Genomic DNA, 26,451 nt, shown 5'->3' on the forward strand with positions numbered 1-26,451 from the left:
TGGTACATTTACTATAATTCTACATTATTTCTGAACAGAAGCGTTGGGAACAAAAAAAATTTATGAAAATGTTACTTGATCTATGACATGTTTTTGGCGTCATGCCATTACATTTGGCTCTTTTTAGGTCTATTGAACATGAATGTGATGAAATCTGCATGTGTCATTAATTATGTTAGCTGTCACAAACTAAAGATTCCTGCAGTGGGCGCCTGATGGCCCATTGAGCCGAATCCTTCATTAAGCCTCATTCAAATCTCAGGACGTTTTTTGTCTTATTAGGAATATTTGTAAACTAGAATGTATAACCATTTTACCTTTTTTATTCCTACTATTGTTTCCTGAAGTACAACTAGAAATCCGCCTCAGATATCTGTACAGTTCTGTAAAATTGATATTTAAAACCCTTATCAGGTTATCGTAAAAGGCTGTCATTGGTCCATTCTACCATCGCTGTGAAAAGTAACAAGTACCACATGTTAGTTGGTGGTTTGAGCCGATACCGTGGTGCTGAAAAATGAATGACAATGAAAATATACAGTTAAGACATCAAATGGAAAAATTATTTAACACACCATACAAAGTATTGACAACTTTTGGGCCGCCTTTTTATTTATTTATTTACGTCTATTTCGTGCAGTATTAATTTTCTTATATCCCCTGTACCAGTTCAGAATTCCTCCGCCCACTTCGGAATTTATTTCGTGCTAAATGGCCTTCTACCCAATTATTTTATTTGTATTTCCTGAATCAGACTCCACGTGGTTTAAGACGTGAAACACACACTGTTCTTCTGTCCATCACACACACACTCAAAACCCTTAACATCCATCCAGACTTGACCAAACACATCGGCACCACAATCAGAAACAGGTGATAAATTACATTTGTATTAACAACTAATTCACGGCGAAGTAACTTTAATGTGCCAGATACATTTGATACGTAATTCATTGTAAGTTCTCAACCCAACAGCTTTGAAACTTCCAAAAGAATCGGACTGCATTTTATCTTTTGTTTAGAATGTTTGCATGAAATGGTGTGCAGTGACGAATGTGTGCAATGTGATAAAACAGCAAAACTTTAGTGTTATCTTTATGCAAAGTCATGTTACTGTATGTTTCACCGCATGAAATAGTTTTTCAGTTCAACTTATCTCTCTCTCTCTCTATATATATATCTCTACATATAAATATATCAAAATGTAGTTTGCAAATGCTGTCCAAATAGAGTGCTTGCAGTGTATATAAATGCGCAGCTTGCCTTAAACTCGTGAGTCGCGTGGTTTGAGTAAATTAGTTGTCAGCAGCATGTGCATCGTGCTACTAATTAACATCCTCACTATCTGTTTGTTGTGTGTGTTTAATTGATTAGTGATCAGTTACCAAAAGCTTCTGTTTCACAATCTGAAGAATTGTGTCAGTGGGCTTTTGGAGCTAAAGTTCAATACAAATCCAACTGGTCATCTGACTTGCTTTCTAAGTTAATTTAAGTTTTTGTGTTTGAACTCCAACAACAAAGTACCTTTTATAAACAACATTTGGACATGGTTCCATGGTAATGCACTTTTTTACATGTACCATTAATTCACCATGTGTTTGAGAATGCCTTCTACCATGGCATGCTTTGATTTACCCTTTGATACCAAATTAATAAAATACATTAAATATAGTAATCATGCAGTTACATATATTGCTGTATGATGCCATCTGTATACTACAGCACAAAGAAAAGTGTATTTGCATTGATTTTTGTGTTAAAAGTCTATTATTCAATCACTTATTTCAACAATATATCGAAAATCACTGTCAGTCACTCTTTCATTGGTAAAGTTTGCATGTGTATACTTTTTGTGTGTCAGTGCTCACTTATCTGAAGAATCTCATATCTTTCTTGGACATTTACATCTTGTGAATTTAAGGTCTTACAGCGTTAATGAAAGGTCAGTGCAATTAGATTATATCATAATGCGTGAATGCATCCTATATGTCAAATGTTTCATGCAATTAAACTGCCTCTTTAGTAAAAATAATAACTAAAATTAATTAAGGATGCTTGGCAGTGTAAAAATGTTCTTTGCCAATTAAGGGGCAATATTTGCCCAAATGAATAACTTTTCAGGAGTATTTCTTTCCACATTAGGACCCATAACTTGATTTGCCTAGAATAGAATATCTTGAAATATCACAAATATTAGATATATAAGAGATTACATTTGGGCACAGTATTTGAAATATCTGGGGTATTTTTGTCTCTTTCTGTGGCATTTTTGCCCCGAGCTCTTCATGTAGATGTTGTTTTTTTTTTTATGGCAAGAGTGGAGCTTAAGATGCACCAAATGGCATTTCTTTATTCATTTTTAAGTCTTAGATGAGATGTCTGTCAGATATTTATTTACACATGTTTTGTACTGTTACAGACAATCGTTTGTGATTGCTAGGCATTATGGCAGAGCGGGTGTTGGTGATTGGCAGTGGTGGACGAGAGCATGCACTAGCATGGAAGTTGGCACAGTCACCTCATATTCAGCAGGTCTTTGTGGCACCAGGTAACGCGGGCACTGCCAACTGTGGAAAGATCTCAAATTCTGGTAAGAGTGCTAACATGCTTTGAATCTGGTCAAAAATACTGAATGTTCTATTATACGTCAGCCAGTTTGCAATTAGTGGTATCGGCTGATAATTGTACTTGGACAATCAACAGAAGAATACATTTTTATAGATTATCAATTGCAAAATAATATACATGAGCTGTTTTCAGTGGGCCTTATTCATGAAAAACAAGTATTTATGTATAAATCATTATAGAACCATTATCACTTAAATTGTTCCACTCTTGTGTAATTGTAACCATTCGTAACCCCATAATGCATTGTAACCACTTGTAATTGTAACTAGGGGTGCACTGATCAGGATATTTGAGGCCGATCTCAGTTTTCTTTTACCTAAAGTCCCCTTTGCCACACTTTTCCAAGTTATTTACTGCAGTTATGTTTATGCTCACTAGGGTTGCAACTAACGATTCATTTGATAATCAACTAATCTAATGATTATTAGACCGATTATTCAACTATTCGGTTGATTGCAATGATTAATCATTAGCTCTTAACCAACTATTCAGCTTGTGCCTAGACTTAAAAGGTTGTATTAAACATGCTTACTAACAATAAAGAAGACAAAATCATCTTTTAAAAATACCTCTAAATGATATTCACTGAATTCCAAGAAGAAAAAAAAAACTATTTTTATAAAGTTTAATTCAGTAAAAATTCAATGCAAAAAACCTATTGTAATCAAGAGTTTTTGGCTTGTTTTCCACATATTCTAAATATCTTATATGTTGTTTATCAGGTAAATGTATCATGCTTTAAGTAGGCTGTTTTTAGATATTTTAAAATATTTAAATATTGTATTCAATATTCTCCAAGAACAATTTTTTTCTTCTGCAGTATAGCTACTAATGTAAATTTATGTTGTTTTAAAGGAGTTTTAAGATATAATTATTTTGGAAAACAAGCCAAAAAAGACTGATCAAAGACTGATCAAAAACTTTGTTGCAGTGTATAATTGGCTAAGACTACACACTCTCACATTTTTCACTTCGATTAATCTTTAACTCACAAAAAAACAAACTCTATCTTCTTAACAAAGCTGTGTATCGGCAATGTACTTCACAATAAGATACACACGTGACACATAGGCTACATTATATTATGATTCAATACGTCGCAATGCATCACGTTATTAATCTAGCTACAGCAAACTCGCACGAGGGACGGGCGTCCCCGCGCCAGAGGGTGCCTCAGTCTGGTGCAGTTTCAATCTCTCCCCCTTCACGCGACTCATAGACGTGGCGCTAACCGCACAGAGAAATGCCATTTTTGTAGTATGTTTATGATGCACTTCCTTTTTATTTGAACTTTAATAAAGGATGCATTAAAGATATAATGCCAGGTTGTTTGCTTTTTAGATGCTCTGACATGCAGTCCACTTTTGCTTAAGTGGAATGCCAGATCCGGCTCTGCTTTATTTCATGATGACAGTGGTTCTGTATTTCCTTATTTAGCATTTTTCCATTATAATTCTGTTATATTTTGTGATCTATATCACCTGAAGCTGTTTGGAAATTTTAGAGTGCATCTGGACATGTGTTTTCTTCCTCTTCCTCTCAGGCGCGAGCTGCTGTGCTCCTCTCTCGCGTCATCATTATAGTTTCATATTATATCATGTTACGTTAAATGAGATCAAACGACTATTCAACAACGAAAATTTTTGTCGACAATGTTTTATTGTCGATAATGTCGACTAATCGTTTCAGACCTATGCTCCACACTGTAAAATTACGATAACACTTTACAAAAAGGTTCCATTTGTTAACATTATTTAACAACATTAGTTAACATGATGAACAACTAATGAACTGAATATTAGTTACAATATAAATTAAAAGTCTTTTAAATCAAAAGTGGTATTTAACATTAGTTAATGCACTATGAACTAACACAAACTAACAATGAACGATTGTTATTTTATTAACTAACATTACGAGTAATAAATTGTGGTATTTTGTTCATTGTTCATAATACATTTACATTTATGCATTTGGCAGACGCTTTTATACAAAGCGACTTACAGTGCACTTATTACAGGGACAATCCCCCCGGAGCAACCTGGAGTTAAGTGCCTTGCTCAAGGACACAATGGTTGTGGTTGTGGGGATCGAACCAGCGACCTCCTGATTACATAATATCTAATGCACTAATGTTAACAAATGGAACCTTTTTATAAATGTATCAAAATTACATTCAAATTAAATTAATTGTGGATTGCTAACATTGTTTTGAAACAACATTTGGTTATGAATAGTTTTGTTGTCAGTATCAAAATGTCATTGTGACCTACTGTCAATCAGTAAAAACTGCGAGAGCATCACACACAACAGAGGTACATTCAAAACCTCTCCAGTGAGAAATCATTAATATCTATGATTTGTTTTCTGTCTTTTGCATTTTATTGTAACACAAATCACTAATTATTAAGCAATTGCTTGAAGATGCAGTGAGGTTAAGGTTAAAATGTAGTTGCTCACTTTGCAGTGAGTGAGAATTGCTACCGTAATGCTCTAGAAAATGGGTAACTTAATATTCATACACGTTTAATTCTTAAGCCGCCTTTTCACTGCATCCGACAGATGATAGACTGGAAGTCATTCATTTCCAATGGAGAGTCACACGGGGGCTGCGTGAGGTTCAGAACATCTCCGGATGTGACATTTTCGGATCCAATTCGAGCCTCGCTGTGTTAAAATATTTCTTGTGCGACTAGATCGTATGCGACTGCCCGACCGGAAGTGATGTATTCATGCAAATCTATCAGCGCAAAGTGAGAAATATCAATAGATTTTGTTTTTTGTTTTTCTAAACACCTGCTGCTTGTGTATTTTGGACAATTAATAATGTAGAAGTCAGAAATTATTTGTTTACGTTGCAAATGTTGCAAAATGGTTTTGGAATTATGAATTTCATTCATAGTTGCTGAATTAGGGTTGCTGTTTCTGTTAATTATCATAATATTAACTATAAAAACAGTAATAATGATAAATAATATAGATATAAATAATAATATAATACAATGTCATTCTGAGGTAAATCTTTGGGAGCTTCTCCTTCAATGAACAAAATCCATTGTGAGCAAAATGACAATTCATCACGACTGCCAAATAGGGAGAGAAATACGACAGTCATATGCAAATTTCGGAGACGGTGAAAGTGGCTTTACACCTTTTTTAAAAACAAACCTGCATATTCATCTGAATTACAGCATGTTTCAAAGTTTACATTTGTGAATGCTTTAAATTGCCAGCAATTCACCCTGCAGAGGCCACACTGTCATGCATCAAGGTCTGAGAAAGCGCTCATTCATTAGAGTAGCATTTAATGTGTGAATCCCTGCATGCTGCCAAAAGGATAGGCCCTGAATCTAGGCATGATTTAAGACGAAGATTGGCTGATTTAGATTGGTGGCCGATTGATCGGTGCACCGCAATTGTAACCACTCTTACATATATTTTGGTTCGTAAAACCATTCTTATGTAAATCGTCACATTGAATCGAATGCAATACTTTACTCAACAAATATATTTACAAACAATTTACAAAGATGTTTTTATGAATGAGGCTCATGTTTTTAGTGAACTTCAAATAAATACTTTTTCAAATAATTGTTCGATTGATTTCATCAATTTTATGTGTTTTATTAGCCAATAAGTTGTGTTGTATATCGCCATTATGTTGGCATTTGGTCACTCTGATTTCTCTTAATCTGTTGAGCACTTATATTTTATCTTCTGTGTAGTCCTAATGTTTTTATTTTTTTTGTCTCTTGTCTCTTAGCTGTGTCTGTGAGCAATCACGCTATATTAGCTCAATACTGTAAAGACCACAATGTGGGGCTCGTTGTTGTTGGTCCAGAAGTGCCTTTAGCTGCAGGTAAGAAAAATCATCAGTTGATTATTATCGCACTGATTGAATAAAACACATGTAAGTGGGTTTCTGCCTGCATAGAATGTTTCAAATCACTTATGAGATTCCATTTCAGTTAAGATATTGATTGTTCAGACAATAGACAGTGAGGTAGCTCACTTAAGCCCCATTCATATTGTCAGCGATTTTGTCGCTAGATGTCGTTCTGTGTCACTAGTGGGCGTTCTTTATTCTAACGTTATTGGTTGGCTGCATAACTGGCCATAGCTTTAGGAAATCGGATCACAGCTGACCTAGATTACCTGTAAAACAGTCATATCATTCTTATTTGATAATGAATAATTGTTTTGCCTCTGATAATAAAAATTCTGCAGGGGAGAGTGCTTTTGTATAAACTAGAGCGGTGCTCATTGCATCCATTAATGTATGAATTAAACTCACTCACAATGTTGACATATTCTGGTACATTATCCAGTTTGATAAGAAATCAGTTTATTTTCAGATAAAAATTAGCATTCTGGAATGGGAAAGTGTTATTTAACGCTAAAATACTATGCATTATATCAACACAGAGCTCGATATTTCAGTATATCAATTAAACTCGCTCTGAATGCTGACAATTTCTGACACTGTTTTCCATGCATCATTGTTTTATTATATCCATGTAAGTGGTTACAGAAACATGTTACAAAACAGTGAAATCGATGACCACATCAACTCCGTCTTTCCTGTACTCGGCTTCATTATATCACAGGAGACATGACGTAAGCTCCAATGTTTTTTCTCATTGGCTGTTGCTGTGCATTATCGCTCTGCATTTGCATAAAGGTAAACGTTTCTCAACTTTCTAGTATCTCTTGACATGCTGTGGCGGAATTACCTGCCCCTCCATCTTGTCATTGTCACCCCGCCTCTGAGGGCCATTCTTCAGCCAGGCTCACGACAGGAGTGGGCTGGAGAGAGAAGGGTTGCATAGTTGGTAAACCTCGTTTGCACAGCTGGGTGGAACGAGGCACCTCTGATGTGTGTTTGCCATCATTACAGCTGCCAAATAAACGTAGAGTGCGCCTCTTCTCGGGGAGCCAGCTTCTATCTCCTTGTGGGCACACACTCGTGTCCTTGCAGAGCAGGGAGGGTCCAGCTTAGTTAGATGTGCACCGGACCCACACCCCTGAACCCCCAGCACGAAATAGATGCGTTGCTGGGGAGGATGGCACACATAGCAGCCAACGGGCATGGATGCCGGGCTGCCTTCACGCTCTCTGTGGCTCCAGGGAAGACAGGCTGCTAATGAAGCCACAGCCCTTTGCACCACGGATCATGGAGGGAGCGTGTGCGGACGCAGGATCCTGCCCACATCCTGGATACTCCTGGAGACACTCCATCCTACACAACGCTCCTTTCACCGTGATATTGAACACTTCCCCCTAGACACTATTTGTCCCTTTTTATGAACATTTTATTTTTATTATTATTTTCAATAAATGCCTTTCAGAAGCTTGACCTCACACCCACTGTGTTTGTTATTTATAGTATCAGATGTTGATTTAGATGTTCAATATTTGTTTCCCGTATAAGGTTTTTATCATATATTTACAAGATCAGATGTTTTGCTGATATTTATCAGATGCTTAGCAGACCTTTAACAGATGTTTGCGATATTTATAGTATCAGATGCTTTTTAGATGCTTATCAGGTCTTTTACATATTTTTGTACTTAATGTTGCTTAAAATAGAACATGATGTTTCCAGATATGCTGTTTCACTGACATTGCATGTGACAGATATGCTTATTGGTTATTAATAAACCAGAGAAAATCTTATAGGTATAGTAGATGACCTGACAGCAGCGGGTGTGGGATGCTTTGGCCCGTCGGCAAAGGCGGCACAACTGGAGGCCAGCAAGAGTTTCTCAAAGTCCTTCATGGATCGTCATGGTATTCCAACGGCTCGCTGGAGCTCCTTCACTGACCCACATGAAGCCTGCAGATACATTCGAGGGTAAATGTCTACTACATACACCAAGGGCCACAATACTCATGCTAATGTGTGCAATGCACACATTATCTACACAGTGTTAAAGTGTCGCATAATAGCAAATGTATTTCAGATGGATTTTAATATTCTGTTAAATCTGACTGTGAGAGAAATGAAAAAGCACTAATCATGTACATACTTTCATATAAGGTAAAACCTTATGTAAACTCTTTGTGCAGATGGTCATATTGAAGCACAAGATGCTCTTTGGAACATTCTCAGATCATGAGAACATAATGACAGCAGAAACAAACCTGGTGATCAAGACAATGGGGGGATGCATGAAATACATGTAAAAAAAAATTAGTTCAACTATTGACTGATCATTATGCTGATAATATGATTTGTAATTAAAAAAAATGGTATTACATTAGGAGAAGATGGCAAATGTGTATGGAGTCCAGACTTGAAAATCAAAGCTACACTGTTGATGTATTTCCTGCTGAAACTTGAAGTTGGGACGGGACTTGCTGAGCGACTCGTGCCATTATCTTAAATGGCCAATAAGCATAGTCATACATGCACACACACGCACACATTCATTCCTCTGTCCACTGTGCTGCTGTTAGAGAGTGAAACTGTGCAGAAACTGAGCAATCTCAACCTAGTTTGGTTGCTTTTCCACTGCCTTGAGATCCGAACAATGATCCAACTTACCTGTTACAAACAAAAATAGCGCATTGTGGATTTCACTAATGACGAGGCAGGAGCTGTTGTGCAAGACATGAAAATGAATCCGAAACAAGCGAATAAAACATTACAACATATTAACACGAAAACTTTCTCATGATGTACATCCTAAGAATCCTCTGAATTTTTTTTTTTATATAAACTCCAGACACTTTCAACTCCCAAAGCGCGTTCCAATCTAAAGTGATAGTACCCATGCCCTATTCCCTTAAAATACAGTTACCCTCCACTCTGAGGGCTTCAGGGGGCTGACAGGTACTAACGGTCAGTCACAACTCACTTTACATTGATTATTATTGGAAATTCTGTTTGGAAAGACCCCATAACATGGATTGTGCTCTTTGAAGTGCCCTGCGAAGGAACCATCAGCGCAGGTGAGAACATAGCCATGTGCGGTCAGCGGATGAATGGGGCGGGTGCTGCCTTGTTCTAGAACACATTTGATTAGACAAAGTTTCTCTAGTTTAGTTTGACATTTGACTGCGTCTTTCTAGCTGGAAGAGTGAGACTGCAGAATTAAAAATTCTGAAAATGAATTTTGTCATCCTTTAGAAGTATGTTGGCATATAGATGACCTTAAAGCTTATATATATGGACTGAAGCAGCAAAACTTTCATTTTGATTTCACAGGGTCTTTAAACACATTAAGATTGTTGCTTTGGATTAAAGTGTCTGCTAAATATGTTAATCAAACCGAAGGCATCTTCTGGACTTCAAATGTAACGTGTCTGTTTATTTGAGATGATATGTGTGTTATTGTGTTGGTTCAGGTCTGAGTTTCCCGCTCTGGTGGTAAAAGCAAGTGGTCTGGCTGCAGGTAAAGGTGTTGTCGTCGCCCAAGATAAAGACGAGGCTTGTCAGGCAGTTCTGGACATGATGAAGGTCAGGAGTTCTCTGTCATCAGTGCCAGTCACACTTTAGATGCAGTATGTTCTTTATTTGAATGAATTAAATATGTTCTTGGATGTGATAACACAGTGTGTTGTGATGTGATTACTCTGTTATCTGTAAATTGTTTATTTTTACCAGAATGTGTTTGAATGTGAGGGTTCATGTTTCAGGATAAGACGTTTGGCTCTGCTGGTGAGACTGTGGTGGTGGAGGAACTGCTTGAAGGAGAGGAAGTATCTGTGAGTATTTCCTGTTTATAATACACACATATTTAAAGTTTTAATTATCAGATATACAACATGGCAACAGCAGTACTTAACAATGAAATGTGTTTTTCTACATGTTTAACGTAAAAATTTAAATTAGAAATAATCTATATAAAGATGAAATAATGTAAGTAAATTAACAGTTCACAATAGTATATAAGCCAAAATTGGGTTGGTCTTTAAAAATGTATATAAATATAATATATTAATATTTTTATATATTTAACATTTTAATAGTTTTAATTGTCAAATGTACAACAACAGAAGTACTTATTCACAATGAAATGTGTTTTCTACACGCTCCAAACATTTTAGATTTAATATAAGATATAAAAAGTAGAAACTCAAATAAAAGAACAAGTTACAATAAAATGTATGCCAAAAATTGGTCCATTTTTAAATATGAATTATTAATATTAAAACAAAATTTTAAATATAAAACATTTAGTAAAACATTTTTAGTTTTTTAATATATATTTTAATTGTTTTTATCAAATGTGCAACCGAAGTACTTATTGACAAATGAAATGTTTTACCTACAAGTCAACATTTAAATGTAAAAATATACAGTACTGTGCAAAAATCTTGGCACATAAGATATTTCACAAAAGCATTTGTCTTAAGATGGTTATTTATACCTTCAGCTTTAGTGTGTCAGTAGGAAATATAATTGTTAGACTCCCAAACATTACTTTTTCAAATAGAAAAGATTAGAATAGAAGAACAGGGAGCCCTGCAACAGATGTCATGACCCCCACAAAGCCCCCCACTGAACATTGTGTCAGTCTGAGATTACGTAGAGCTTGGAACATTAAATCTGCCAACAACCAAGAAAAACTATCCAGGTGTATGAATATTGATTTAGCTTATTTATGTTTACTGGACTTTGTATGACAAAGTGATAAAATAAAAGTATTGGTCATTATTTTTGAAGACATCCGCACTATGCAACATTTTTCACAAGTGCCTAAAATTTTTGCACAGTACTGTATAATAAAATATAAGTTAGACATGTTTTCAGTTTATATTTATTCATCTTAAAATTAATTGAAACTTTTCTAAGATATGTAAACTCAGCAAAAAAGAAACGTCCTCTCACTTTTAACTGCTTTTAAGTCCTAAGGCACACGCAGATGAGTAGCGACACTGGGCATCTTTCAGTAGAAAGGTCTCTTTAGTGTCCTAAGTTTTTATAACTGTGACCATAATTGCCTACCATCTGTAAACTGTTAGTGTCTTAACGACCATTCCACATTCATTCATTGTTTATGTTTCATTGAACAAGCACTAGAAAAGATTGTTTAAATTCTTTACAATAAAGATCTGTAAAGTTATTTGGATTTTTACAAAATTATCTACAATACAGTGACCTGAAAAAGGGACATTTATTTTTTTTGCCGAGTTTAATTGTAACATTTTTGTGGGGCTTAGTTGTTTGTCAATATAGTTTCCAAAAATTGTTATTGTTATTTCAGAAAACATAAGCAGTAAAGCTTTTTATATATATATATATATATATATATATATATATATATATATATTAGTATGTTTTGAAAGACTTTTATCCACCTGATCAATGTCAGTGTCCCCTAGACCATCATGCAGGACGTAATTTTTGGCACTTTTCCACTGCATGTTACGGTTTTGACTCTACTCGCTTTACCTTTCTGAGCTTGCTTTTTCACTGCTGTTTAGTGCTGCCTCAACATGGGTGGGATTATAGGTTGATCGTCATAGTTGCGCCGTCTCTACTGCCGTGACATCATCTTAAGTGTGACACAAAACAATAACACGACCACTAGCTGTTAGCTACTAGCTCATTGTGCTGCATAAAGTAGTTGTTGCATGGTGATTTTACACAATTGTAACAGTTAATTGGCCTATTTGTTTTAGAAGCAAGCTTTCCAGTATCTGGTCAACTAAATGAAGTGAAGCGTTCAAGCAGAGTTATAGAGTTAATGTACCACCCTCCATCGTTAGTCCAGGGCACTTTCCCTCCCATTGCTCGCAGGTCTAGATAGCATCCATTTGATCGAACCAATTCCACTTTTCCTTGATGGTTCTGCAGTCACTTAAGGTTTAAATAAATAAATAAATTATATATATTCTTTTCCCTACAGCCGTGGCAAAGTATTGGTAGTGACAAAAGTTTGTGTTTCGCAAATGTTTAAGCTTCAGTTGTTGTGGTGTTGATTCACATTGTTCACATCTATATTATTGTGTAGAGTGATCAGATGCATTTTAAATAATTGCAAAAAGCTTAATTAGACAAGAAAATGAACTATCACAAAACCCAAATTTCACAGTTTTTTGATCCTGGCACAAAATGACCAGCCAACATAATTTCACTAATAATATTAGCAGCACCTGGGAAAGTGTTAACGAGTACTAGTCATGTGAAATCACTCTATCGTTCTGATTGGATTATAAGAGCAGACTGTTTGCTATAAAAGGAGGGAAGATGTGCTTCCAATCATTGTGTTCTTGTTAGCAATGGTTACCTCTAAAGAAAGATGTGCAGCCATCATCGCTTTGCATCAAAATGGCCTCACATGCAAGGAAATTGCTGCAATTAATATTGCACCGCAATGAACCATTTACCGGATCATCAAGAACTTAAATTAGAGAAGTTCAACTGCGAGTATCCAGCAAGCGCCAGGACCATCTCCTCCTGAGGAGTCAGCTAAGGAATCGTGTCACCACCATTGCGGATCTTGCTCAGTATTGGCAGAAGGTTGGTGTGAGTGCATCTGCACGCACAGTGAGGCGAAGAATTTTGGACAATGGCCTGGTTTCAAGAAGGGCAGCAAAGAAGCCACCATAAAGGACAGACTGAAATTCTGCAGGAAGTACAATGACTGGACAGCAGAAGACTGGTGCAAAGATATTTTCTCTTATGAAGCCCCCTACCGACTGTTTAGGACATCTGGAAAATCGATAGTTCAGAGAAGAAAAGGTGAACGCTACCATGAGTCCTGTGTCGTGCCAACAGTGAAGCATCCTGAGACCATCCATGTGTGGGGTTGCTTTTCATCCAAGGGAGTGGGCTCTCTCTCACATTTCTGCCCAAAAACACTGCCATGAATAAAGAATGGTATCAAAACGTCCTGCAAGAGCAACTTCTCCCAATGATCCAGGAGCAATTTGATGATGATCCGTGCATTTTCCTGCATGAATGAAGCACCATGTCACAAGACAAGAGTGATAATGAAGTGGCTCGGAGATCATTACATTGAAGTTTTGGATCCATGGCCAGGCAACTCCCCAGATATTAATCCCTTAGAGAACCTGTGGTCAATCCTCAAAAGGCGATTGGACAAACAGAAGCCCACATATTGTGATAAAATCCGTGCACTAAGTCAAGAATGGATCGCCATCATTCAGTATTTGGCCCAGAAGCTGATATCCAGCATGCCAGAGTGAATTGCAGAGGTTATGAAGAACAAGGGTCAACACTAAATATTGACTCATTGCATAAATTTGATTGTTTTTGCCAATAAAAGCCTTTAAAACTTACGAAATAAGTTTCCAATATAGAATAGAAACGTGGAAAACGAATCTACAAATACTGAAGCAGTAAACTTTGCAAAACAAAATTTATGTCACTGCCAATACTTTTGGCCACGGCTGTACACTGCTGGTAGGTCTGGTGGTAGCAGTGTACGGCAACAGCTCTGACACTTCCTGAAATAATTTTTCGTTTCACGTGATTTTGTTCGACGCTAACGAGAGGATTATCTGCACCTCGTTTATCATGGTTTGGTTGGCATGGTTTTACGCACAGCCATTTCTTTTTACAATTAGAATGTTGCGTGATCAAATGATACTGCTATCGCTGTAGCTAACTTTAAAAACTAGTGGGTTGATGTCCCGTGTCGCAAATTCGGTGATGCTGGTAGTGACTATTCTCTGTGACCAATCAGGGGTCTGCAGGGTTTTGACGATCAGTGATTTGTAGGGTTTTGACATAACATTTAGTATCCGCTCGGTTGGAACCTTGACTGAGGTGGCACTAAAAAAAGTACCAGGTACTATCTACAGTGGTAAAACCCCCAAAAAGCGAGCAGAGTCTAGTTGTACCGTGTAGTGGAAAAGCCCCTTTTGTTGTCATGTGATAACGAGTCATAAAACAGGAAATTACATCACAGAGAGGACCCCTAAACCCTCCATAACTAAATAATTTGACCATTTGTATACATGTCGAGGTTAGTCAGGCTGTCAATTCAATTGTCATCTTTTCATATTTATGATTCAAAAACTGTAGGACATTTTATTTTTATTTTATTTAAAAATATATATATTTTAATCTTAAACATTTCCTTGATGGTTATTCCACCATTTATGGAGTCATTAAATCAAAACATTTTTTGAAAATGTTTATCATCTCGGGTGTCCTTATTTATTCCTAAATGCTAACCATTTTCTCTCTGCTGCAGTGTTTGTGTTTCAGTGATGGCTTCACAGTCTCACCGATGCCTCCAGCACAAGATCACAAGCGTCTGATGGATGATGATCAGGGACCGAACACAGGTGGGATGGGAGCATACTGCCCAACTCCACAGGTGCTTTGACAACACACCTGCTTCACCCTGAAAATACACAGTAGAGAGAAGTCATAATTTTGTTGTTCCAAACTCGTATGACTTTCTTTCTTCAGTGGAACACAAATAGCAGAATGTTCATAATGTTCATTACCATACAATCAAAGTTAATTGGGACTGAGGTTATCAAGTGGCAAACATGAGAAAAAGCACTATTAAACAGGGTTCGTATAGTGAAGGAAATCCAGGAAAATGATGTCATATGCTTGGCATGCTCTCTTTGGCTGTGTCTCAATTTGAAGGCTGCAGTATACCGAGCGTCCTTCTTTAAATAAGGCCAAAGGAAACGTAACGTAACATGGTTGCTATGACAGCACGCCACTTTAAGAAGCACGAGCGCTTTGAGACTGTAACCCTTCTAAGTCCCTTTAGAAGGGAATGTATGAGGACATTTTAGAAGTTATAATGATGTAAAGAGAAAAGAAAATAGATTTTACAGCTGTACCTTTTAGTCTAATATTTATTTGAATTATATATTAATATAATAATACATATTATATACTCTGCACCCATCTACTGAGGTAGTTCAACTTGGGAATTAACATTACTTTACTTTGAACATCATATTTGTGGGCAAATTTCCATTGAAGCAAAGATTTGTGGGTTGTGAGTGCCCATGAAGGATGCACCACATGCATCTCCAAAATCCCAAGAAAGAATGTTGCATTCGAAGTGTCCTACTCGCTTTTCTGAAAAGAGACCGCCTCGAAAACGTATGCGGACGAGAAATGCGACCTCCGGAGGACGCAGCCTTCCAAATGAGACACAGGCTGTCAGTCAGCAGAAGTAGAAATGCACCAATGAATTATTATTTTTCAACAACAAGCTGAAAGAAGCCGATCCATTTCTTCTTGCAGCATGTGAATATGTAAGCGAGTATTTTTCTCTAATGTTCATTTCCCACGAGCACGGAGGTAAATAAGACAATGTCACATTTAGACCGCTACACAGCCCTTTTTATGTAGTACAAGAACTTAAATGTTTAGATGTGGGGGTTGTATTTAACATTTTTGGTTACAATGTTGTGAATTTTTGTGAAGTCATTTCATAATTACAAATGCAATATGACATCATATGGATTGGTTGAGCTACGTGGAATTTGTTCATTTAAAAAAATCTAAAATGTGGTTAAATCCTGAAAAAACTAAATGTAAAATAAAATATAAATTTTCACAAACTATATAGCCTGTTCCAGGGGTGCCCAATACGTCGATCGCGATCTACCAGTCGATCGCAAAGGCAATGCTGGTAGATCGCACAAAATTTAAATGTACTTTCGTTAAATTGTAATAAAAATAAATATAATGTCTTTCCTTCTTTTAGTTTCTGTCTGACTTGCACTTGACGAGTAAATATTGACCAGGCGAGAATTTTGTTTATTCAGTTGCCATGACAACTAGGTTTGCGCATACACGCCTTCCAAGGGCTTCTGAGAACAGAGCGTGAAATTGCGATGCAGTGTTTGAGACTAGCTACCAGCAGCTACTGCCTGGATTATGCTAAACTGTCTGATTCCATTCAGTGCAAGTCATCAGAATAAGGTAAATGCCGTGGCTATTGTAATATATTGTGCTGTAGGCGTTTTGGGTTTAGTTTTAAACTGAATGATATCAACATTGAACATTATTATATATTTTTTTTATTAAATAGAAGATGAATTCCATGTAGGGATACATGCAGTAGTCCCAACAAGCATTTTTTTAAATTAAACTGTGTTTTTTAGTTGGTAGATCTTATTGAGTTGGTCATTTAAAAGTAGATCATCATGCAAAAAAGTGTGGGCACCCCAGTTGTGCAGAAGTTTGCATAACCCTTTTTTTTATAAGTTTCCTTCCCTTTTCAGAATGTATACAAATAGCCTATAAGAGATTATATATATTTTTTATGTAGTACGGCCCTTCAAAAGCTTCATAATACAAAATGTGTTCTTATTTACACATACTGTTCAAACGTTTGCACCCCTTGGTGGTTCTTATGTTGCCTTCTTGAGCATCAATAATTGTTTGCAACAGTTGTAATATTAGTGAATTAGTCCCTCAATTGTCAAAATCTGTACCTCATATATAGCCACTGTTGGGAAGAACTCAAATGTGCAGAAGAAATCAGATGCAGAGAAACCAAATAATTTTACTGTAGTTAGGTTTTTTCCTTAAGAAAAGTGGACATCTTCACAAAGCAGGGATTCATGAACAATTATTGCACAATCAGTCATTGATCATCGAGAAAGCAACACATCATATTAGAAACCAACTTCTTAACAGGATCATGTGTGTAAATTCAGTTACCATTTTGTTCTGTGGAATATATGTGAGGATCTGTTATGTCAAATAGCTTCTTCGGGGCAGTACTAAATTAAAACAAAATGTAATTTTTATAATCCCTCATTTAAATCTGGGGTGAGATTGCCAGCACTACACAGCTATATGTATGATGTCAGAAGCATTCTCCAGACTGCTGCATGTACAAACAGATGCTTAAAAAGGCTGGACATTTTTTGACATGGGCCAGGAAGAAGATCAAGCCAGCAATATCATGTAGCCATTCTTTTTGTTATGGGATTAGAAGCATCCAGATATCGTTTGAAGTGGATGGTGAAATAAACACATGGAGGGGTTGATTCTGAAGCTGCTGAAAGAGGGCTTGAATAAGATATTAGTCAAAGACAATTGTCATCTCCATTAAAGATGTTTGAGATCACTACAGTGGCAAGGATGTACACCAAGGCCAACAGTTACATCAGGAAGTGGGTGGGATTGCCAATAAGGCTGATCACCCTGGGTTATAAGCAAGTGAAGACCAGGCTGTTCTTAGAACTTGGGGAATCGAAAGACCAGTCAGTGAGGGCTTGTTAAAACCAGGTCCAAACAGGCTGCTCCTTGAAGGCAGTGGAGGTTGTAAACAAGGCAGTTTCATGACTGAAGCAACAAGGGATTGTTGGAAGAACACAATCAGGAAGACCAGGCCTTGGATGGGGGATGGCTTCCAAACTGTGGTCAGCAGCCTCTTAAAAAAAAAACTTGATGGTAGTGACAGAAGTAACTAAGATGTAAGAGCAGTCAGCCTGTAGCAGCAGCAAGGGCACTGGATAGTATGGCAAAGTGCATCTAATAGAGTTTTAGGATGGGCTGATCTGTGGAAGATGCCCCAGGCCAGGCTAAAGCTGGATCTGGCCAGCTGTTGTAACCTGGGGATATGAATCACGAGGTTGAGACATGGAAACAAATAGAATAATATTAGCGTAGATGTCATAAAATTTTATCCAGAGTTAAAGATCATGATAGAAATTTCTGATTCCGGCAGACCTAACTAAAGGCGGGTGCACACTGTAAGATTTATAATGGGTCTTTACGATTGTTACTTGTCAGACTGTACAATATGAATGCATTGATATCGCCATGGCACACTGTGTGACATTATGTCAGACTGCACAACATACATACTGTCCCAATCATCCCAATCAGTGAACGTGACTCAAGTTACAGGAGTGTTGCGTAATAGAAGCGGAAAGGTGCAATTTGCCCACCATGGAGAAACTTTTTTTATTTATTTTTTTCTCCAGAAAGTCAGGACATCAGAATTTCCATTGCTCCAATACCACTCCATCACGAGCATAGGCTAACATTTACAAGGAAGATGGATTTTGTCAATTAGGCCTATAAGACAGCTCGATCACAAATACAGAAAATGACAGATGTTGAGAATGAACGTGAATGCTGGAGGTAGCCTACGGTAATAATGAGCTACCACAAGCAAATATTCATTGTGGAAATAAAAAGACTTGTGGCCCGAAAATGTCAAAGTTCACCATTCACATTGGAGAAAACAAAAAAGGTAGGTTATAGTACGTCTTTCTCCTCTTTTAGATTATTAACCACGCAAAATTTAGAAAATTCATAAAGGCTGATAATATATTACGCTTTCAAATTCCCTATGGATAATGCACAAACATGACATAGATTTCTATAATTGTATCCAACTGTATTTGTTGATTTGGATTAAAACGTCCCACAAATACTTACCAGTATAAATTGTTCAATCTTTCTATTTTATGTTCAATCTTTCTATTTTATGTATTTGAGTGGTGTGAATCTTAACTAAAGAAGCTTACAGACGTTTAAAGTAAATTTATTAAAAGTTAAATGGTATTTAAAATAACGTAAAGAAAATGCATGATAAAGAAAAAAACGAGTAAATGCAATCATTTATTTATTTTCGTTTTGTAAGCTCTGTATTCAGGGAATAATGCTTTCATATTGCTGACATGTTACACTTTTCTCGAAGTATTACCTGCTTGTTTATTACAACTTTTTATATAAAATGAAAAGAAGCAAAAACATTGAAAGTGCTTGAGTAGAGTGATAACGGGGCACAAATGTTGCTATGGTGGTACAGACACTGAGCAGGTTTCTTTCCAAGTGAATTAGAGTGCGACTATAGAGAGGAGCGGAATATTTCATCTGGCCATCGTAATAGAGATCACACTATACGGCTACGATTTCTGACACTGCCAAAATTTCGTCAGAGGCTGAAGATCATCGCAAAGGTTGTTAATTGTCCATCTGTGAACATGTCACACTGAACGTTGTAAGATTGCCGATTTTGCCCTGCAACGAGAGAAATCCTTTAGGATTCCTGTAATTGTCTCAGACGGCAGAGTGTGCTCCCACTTTAAAGCAGCCTAATTGGGATTTTGATGGATAAATTAGGTGTATGCCTGGCTAAATAGAAGAGTCTTAAGTCTAGACTTAAACCGAGTGAGTGTGTCTGCATCCCGAACAGTGTTAGGGAGACTAGTCCATAGTTTAGGAGCCAAATATGATAAGGATCTACCGCCTTTTGTGGATTTCACTTCTGAAGATATGGATTAAAACACTGGAGTCATATGGATTACTTTTATGATGCCTTTATGTGCTTTTTGGAGCACCACATTTTTGGCACCCATTCACTTGCATTGTAAGGACCTACAGAGCTGAAATATTCTTCTAAAAATCACAATTTGTTTTCTGCAGGAGAAATAATGTCATACACACGTGGGATGGCATGAGGGTGCGTAAATTATGAGAATTTTCTTTTTTTTTTTTTATGAACTATCCCTTTAAGGCTTTAAATTGTTTTATGTAATAACTCCCCATGTTAATTACCGTAAGCTTATGGTGAGCACTGCAAATAATCGGAGACCATTTTGCAAAGTGCTCGGTGTTGAATTAAGTAAACTATTTACTGTAAATGCATAGCTTTTATTTTCCTCTGTTTGAATGGGGGGAAAAAATGGGCATTAAAAAGCAGACAGTGAGACCTTCAAAAGATGAGAGGACAAAGCAAACACAGTGTGTTCAGAGCAACAAATGTTTTTATAAATAAATAAAACTTTTGTGAGTTATTACAAAGCAAATACTGTATCATTGCTTGAGTGGTATGGTATAAGGTGTATGTTTTGACTGTTATGCAGTGCTGCATTTTTTTTTTTTTAAGAATTAATTACATGATATGCAGAGTAATTAATCTAATTAACCACAATTGCATATATAAATATTTGCTGAGAAGCCCTACAGTTAACTATAATTCAATAATAGCAATAATCTTTAATGTTCAAATAATTATAAATGATTTTATGCTATTTAAATAATGATAAAAATAATCTATATTATAAAAATAATAATTCAAATCATTGAAATGCATTACATTAGTGTGGCAGACAAGTAAAGCTATGATAAGAGTGCAGAGTTCTATGATAACAAAAAGGTAAAATATATTTTTCCACATTATTGAACATAATCCTATTTTTGGCCTGCAGTCCACAGCAATCCATTCTGCAACTGAATTAGTCAATCTGTTAGAGAGATATTAATTATAAGGGATTTTCTAAGAATGCATCAATGTACATATGGGTCAGATGAACGCTTTAAGAGTGCTTTGGTTGTGTAGCATCATAAGCACAGCTTTAGAAATATACCTCATCATAGTCCGGAGACATGATTAATTGCGTTAATTTGTTAAACGCATTATTTTTATATCTAATGAATTGCACCGAGTTAACATGTTAAATCGACAGCCGTAGTAGAAATATTTGAAAACTCTTCAAAAGTGTTCTGGAAAAGTCATGGAAATTTAAAAAGTCAAAATCTGTACGAACCCTGATAAAAGTATCATAAAATTAGTCCATTCAATTTTTATGCTGTTATAAACATTTTCTGAAATCTCATGAAACTGCATGACATATTTTTTCATGGATTGAAGCAACTTGGATGTGACACGGGTGAGTTAATTATGACTGGATTTGAACTAATACTTATACAGAGCACTATTTTCAAAAGTAGTATACTGTATGCCATGATATCCTACAGTGATGACTGAGTGACAGAGTTGAAGTGTGAATTTAGTAAAGTGTGAATTATGTGTCCATTTAAAGGTTTGTAATGAAATTTTGGAAGAGATCAAGAAATCGGTTCTTCAGAAGACTGTGGATGGAATGAGAGAGGAGGGAACACCGTATGTGGGTGAGTTTTTCTGTATTAAGAAATGATTCCTGTATTTTAAATAAAGCTTCTCAGTTATTTTTATTTTTTTTACCTTCTCTTGCTGTTTTGCTTTATCATTAATTAACACAAATTGTTAAGAGCATAAAAAGAGAAATCAAAGATTATTTAAAACTTATTTTTAACTTTTTTTTCTAAAACTTTGACAACTTCAAGAACCTTAACTTTGACAACTTTACTTTTTTGTAACTTTATCAACTTTTTCTAACCAACCATTTTAATTTTTAACCAAAAAAAATGTTAATATAAAAAGTTAAAAAGTTTTGTTAAACATGTTTTTTTAAAGTTGTTAAAGTAAAAAATTGTTTTTTATTTTTAACAAACTTATTATTTAACTTTGAACCTTTTTTTACTTTACGTGACTATTATACAGTGCATCCAGAAAGTATTCACAGCGCTTCACTTTTTTTCACATTTTATGTTACAGCCGTATTCCAAAATGGATTAAATTCATTATTTTCCTCAATTCTACAAACGATACCCCGTAATGACAACGTGAAAGAAGTTGTTTGAAATCTTTGCAAATGTATTAAAAATAATAAAAAAAATAATTACATAAATGTACATAAGTATTCACAGCCTTTGCTCAATACTTTGTTGAAGCACCGTTGGCACCAATTACAGCCTCAAGTCTTTTTGTGTATGATGCTATAAGCTTGGCACACCTATTTTTGGGCAGTTCCTCACATTCTTCTTTGCAGGACCTCTCAAGCTGAATCAGAGTGGATGGGGAGTGTCAGTGCACAGCCATTTTCAGATCTCTCCAGAGATGTTCAATCAGGTTCAAGTCTGGGCTCTGGCTGGGCCACTCAAGGACAATCACGGAGTTGTCCCATAGCCACTCCTTTGTTATCTTGGCTGTGTGCTGAGGGTTGTTGTCCTGTTGGAAGATGAACCTTCACCCCAGTCTGAGGTCCCGAGCGCTCTGGAGCAGGTTTTCATCAAGGATGTCTCTGTACATTGCTGTATTCATCTTTCCCTCGATCCTGACTAGTCTCTCAATTCCTGCCGCTGAAAAACATCCCCACAGCATGATGCCGCCAACACCATGCTTCACTGTAGGGATGGTATTGGCCAGGTGATGAGGTTTCCTCCAGACATGATGCTTTCTATTCAGGCCAAAGAGATCAATCTTTGTTTCATCAGACCAGAGAATTTTGTTTCTCATGGTCTGAGAGTCCTTCAGGTGCCTTTTGGCTTACTCTAGGTGGGCTGTCATGTGCCTTTTACTGAGGAGTGGCTTCCATCTGGCCACTCTACCATACAGGCCTGATTGGTGGAGTGCTGCAGAGATGGTTGTTCTTCTGGAAGTTTCTCCTCTCTTCACAGAGAAAAGCTGGAGCTCTGTCAAGAGTGATCATCGGGTTCTTGGTCACCTCCCTGACTAAGGCCCTTCTCCCCCGATCGCTCAGTTTTGCCAGGCAGCCAGCTCTAGGAAGAGTCCTGGTGGTTCCAAACTTCCATTTACGGATGATGGAGGCCACTGTGGTCATTGGGACCTTCAATGCTGCAGAAATGTTTCTGTACCCTTCCCCAGATCTTTGCCTCGATACAATCCTGTCTACAGAAAATTCCTTGGACTTCATGGCTTGGTTTGTTCTCTGACATACACGGTTAACTGTGGGACCTTATATAGACAGGTGTGTTCCTTTCCAAATCATGTCCAATCAACTGAATTTACCACAGGTGGGCTCCAATTAAGTTGTAGAAACATCTCAAGGATGATCAGTGGAAACAGGATGCACCTAAGCTCAATTTTGAGTGTCATGGCAAAGGCTGTGAATACTTATGTACATGAGATTTTTTTTTAATTTTATTTTTTAATAAATTTGCAAAGATTTCAAACAAACTACTTTCATGTTGTCATTATGGGGTATTGTTTGTAGAATTTTGAGGAAAATAATGAATATAATCAATTTTGGAATAAGGCTGTAACATAACAAAATGTGGAAAAAGTGAAGTGCTGTGAATACTTTCCGTATGCACTGTACATAATGTGAAGGTGTCTTGCACTGATGTCAAACTTATAATTAATTGGTTATGAAGGTCTTTTCTTCTGGTTTGCATCTAAAAAGATTTGTTTCCCTAATTTTTTTTTTTTTACTGTTCATTTTTAAAGTATAATTGGAGAAAAGTACTATATGGTTTTGTAATAATCTTGTATGTTGTTTCTTTTGCAACATTAACTGTCATGATATTGCTAACATGATATAATAGTAATCATAGCGTAAGGATTTTGGTCACACCGCGACACTAACTGTACTTGCGTACCAACTAATACTGGTTATCATTTTTATCATATTTGACATTTAGGAGTATAAAGTGAAACCAAAGATGTTTTGAACCTAAAAACTAATTGGAAACATCCAGAACTCTTGTGTCCATTATGGTCCCTCACACCTCTGCAATGTGACATCACTTTCTCCCTGTCTTCCTCTCTCAGGTGTGTTGTATGCAGGGCTTATGTTGACTAAACAGGGACCGAAAGTCCTGGAGTTTAACTGTCGGTTTGGTGACCCTGAGTGTCAGGTAAGAGGGTTCGGGTTAAAATGATATTGCACACATCTAGAGCTTACAGCACACAAACAAATGTGTTTATTATTATTATTATTGATTATTAATATACTTTAGCTGTTGGCACAATTTTTAGCTCTGAGCAACATCAGTCAAACTCATGGGCTGAGTGAGTTTGATTTTTTTTTTTTAGCATGTTTAATCTCTAGGCAATATCACACACATAACAGGATTGTGAATTATATTGTTATCAGAAACCAGATGCAGGACCAGGTTGTTAGTTATTGATTTAATCTTTGTCACGATTATAATTTGACATGGTTAATATATTGTGGTACCATATGTGAAATTTAAGATTTACATAATTTGTAAAACTGTATCTGCCTGGCAACACTTTGTCGACACAATTGACAAATGATTCTCCAGGTCACATTTCACCCCAAAATCAAAGTGAATAAATGTAAAAAATATTTAGCATAAAGCCAAATGGAGCCTGTTTTGTGTTCATTGTGACATTATTGTCGTGACAATTTCCCTCCAGTTTCACATAACTGTAATGGGGGAAAAAGGGATATATTATTTAAATGGATTAATTTTTCATATTATTTAGATTTATCTTTTAAATTCTCATAAAATTTTGATTACTATAATACAATAATGAGACAAATACAACCCATGATATATTAAATATTATCATTATTTTTGCATTTTTGTGTTGAAAATGGGGGGGGGGAGAGAGAATGTGCTTTATTATAATAAAAATGTCACCATGCCAACAATCTTAATGGTCCTAAAAATAAGCTGCAATTTCCTTATGCAAAATTAAATTTTCTTATTTTTTCTTGTCATTTTTGTTTTGTAAGTTTCTTCTAATTTTAGGTTGAAATTGGACCTGTACATGTTCTTGAAAGGTTTTGTCAGATTCACCTAAACATAAGTAACAACAATTTCCAAAAATAAATAAATTATATATATATATATATATATATATATATATATATATATATATATATATATATATATATATTTCTTTTTTCTCCATACAGCCCTGATATGGCACATTAATGAATGCATTATTTTGTGTGACTTAAGCAGTGTTCATCTGTAGTTGATGGTTGTAGGTGGTTCAGTTTTTAATATGACTGTTTGCCTTTCAGGTTCTGATGCTGTTGTTGAAGTCGGATCTGTATGAGGTGTTGAAGAGCACTCTGCAGTGTACTCTATGCTCTAGTCCAGTGGAGTGGCTACAGGACGCTGCTGCCGTCACTGTTGTCATGGCCAGTGGAGGATATCCTGGATCATATAAGAAGGGCCTGGACATCACCGGTATGATAAAAAAAATTATGTCAAATAAAAAGAAAATCTTGTAATTTAAAGGGGTAGTTCACCCAAAAATGAAAATTCTCTTCATCATTTACTCACCTTCATGCCATCACAGATGTGTATGACTTTCTTCTGCAGAACACAAACAAATAATTTTTAAGCTCTGTAGGTCCATGCAATTCAAGTGAATGGGTACTAAAATGTGTATGCTCCAAAAAACACATAAATGCAGCAAAATAAATAATCCAGCAAAAAAGGACTTAAATATTGATCTGTTTCTCACCCACACCTATCATATCGCTTCTGAAGACATTGATTTAACCACTGGAGTCATGGATTATTTTTATGATGACTTCACTTGAATTGCAATTAATTTGTTTGTGTTCTGCTGAAGAAAGTAATTTAACAATATATTTGTCAAATAAATATTAGTGCTGTCAGTAGATTTAAAATGTGTAATCTCTGAATTAAAAAGTGCTGAAATTTGACACTATATACAACGATCAGCCACAACATTAAAATCACCTGCCTAATATTATGTACAGTTCAAGTCAGAAGCATACGCTTGGGCTGAAGTCATTAAAACTAATTTTTGTCATTTAGGACATATACTTTGTATATGACATATGTCAATTTTCCAACAATTGTTTACAGACATATTGTTTCACTTTTTAATTGAATATCACAATTCCAGTGGGTCAGAAGTTTACATAGACCAAGCTAACTGTGCCTTTTAGCAGCTTGGAAAATTCCAGAAAATTATGTCAAGCCTTTAGACAATTAGCTTCTTGTAGGAGGTGTACGTGTGGATGTATTATAAGCCTACCTTCAAACTCATTGCCTCTTTGCTTGTCATCATGGGAAAATTAAAAGAAATCAGCCAAGACCTCAGACAAAAAATTGTTGACCTGTGTGGTTCATACTTGAGAGCAATTTCCAAACACCTGAAGGTACCACATTCATCTGTACAAACAATGGAGTACGCAAGTATAAACACCATGGGACCCATAGCCATCATACAGCTCAGGAAGGAGGCGCATGAAGTTTGGTGCGAAAAGTGCAAATCAATCCCAGAACAACAGCAAAGTACCTTGTGAAGATGCTGGAGGAAA

The 26,451-nt window shown here is 36.2% G+C and overlaps 1 protein-coding gene across 2 annotated transcripts in view; it reads left to right on the plus strand.

Annotated features, from left to right (window-relative positions):
- Nucleotides 1-764: 764 nt before the first annotated feature.
- Nucleotides 765-26,451, plus strand: part of gart (phosphoribosylglycinamide formyltransferase) — a 41,029-nt gene continuing 15,342 nt past the window's right edge. Inside the window, exons 1-10 of one of the 2 annotated variants that reach the window (XM_052137147.1) lie at nucleotides 765-873; nucleotides 2,420-2,590; nucleotides 6,392-6,487; nucleotides 8,308-8,482; nucleotides 9,979-10,090; nucleotides 10,270-10,338; nucleotides 14,802-14,927; nucleotides 21,376-21,463; nucleotides 23,946-24,031; nucleotides 25,174-25,342. In XM_052137147.1, the coding sequence (XP_051993107.1) occupies nucleotides 2,446-2,590; nucleotides 6,392-6,487; nucleotides 8,308-8,482; nucleotides 9,979-10,090; nucleotides 10,270-10,338; nucleotides 14,802-14,927; nucleotides 21,376-21,463; nucleotides 23,946-24,031; nucleotides 25,174-25,342 (1,066 nt within the window). In that variant the 5' untranslated portion in view covers nucleotides 765-873; nucleotides 2,420-2,445. Of the gene's footprint in view, nucleotides 874-2,419; nucleotides 2,591-6,391; nucleotides 6,488-8,307; nucleotides 8,483-9,672; nucleotides 9,763-9,978; nucleotides 10,091-10,269; nucleotides 10,339-14,801; nucleotides 14,928-21,375; nucleotides 21,464-23,945; nucleotides 24,032-25,173; nucleotides 25,343-26,451 lie in introns of those variants that run through there. The other variant, XM_052137148.1, reaches the window with a different exon arrangement.

The sequence above is a fragment of the Xyrauchen texanus genome, chromosome 11, assembly GCF_025860055.1.
Source record: "Xyrauchen texanus isolate HMW12.3.18 chromosome 11, RBS_HiC_50CHRs, whole genome shotgun sequence".
Taxonomy (NCBI): Eukaryota; Metazoa; Chordata; class Actinopteri; order Cypriniformes; family Catostomidae; genus Xyrauchen; species Xyrauchen texanus.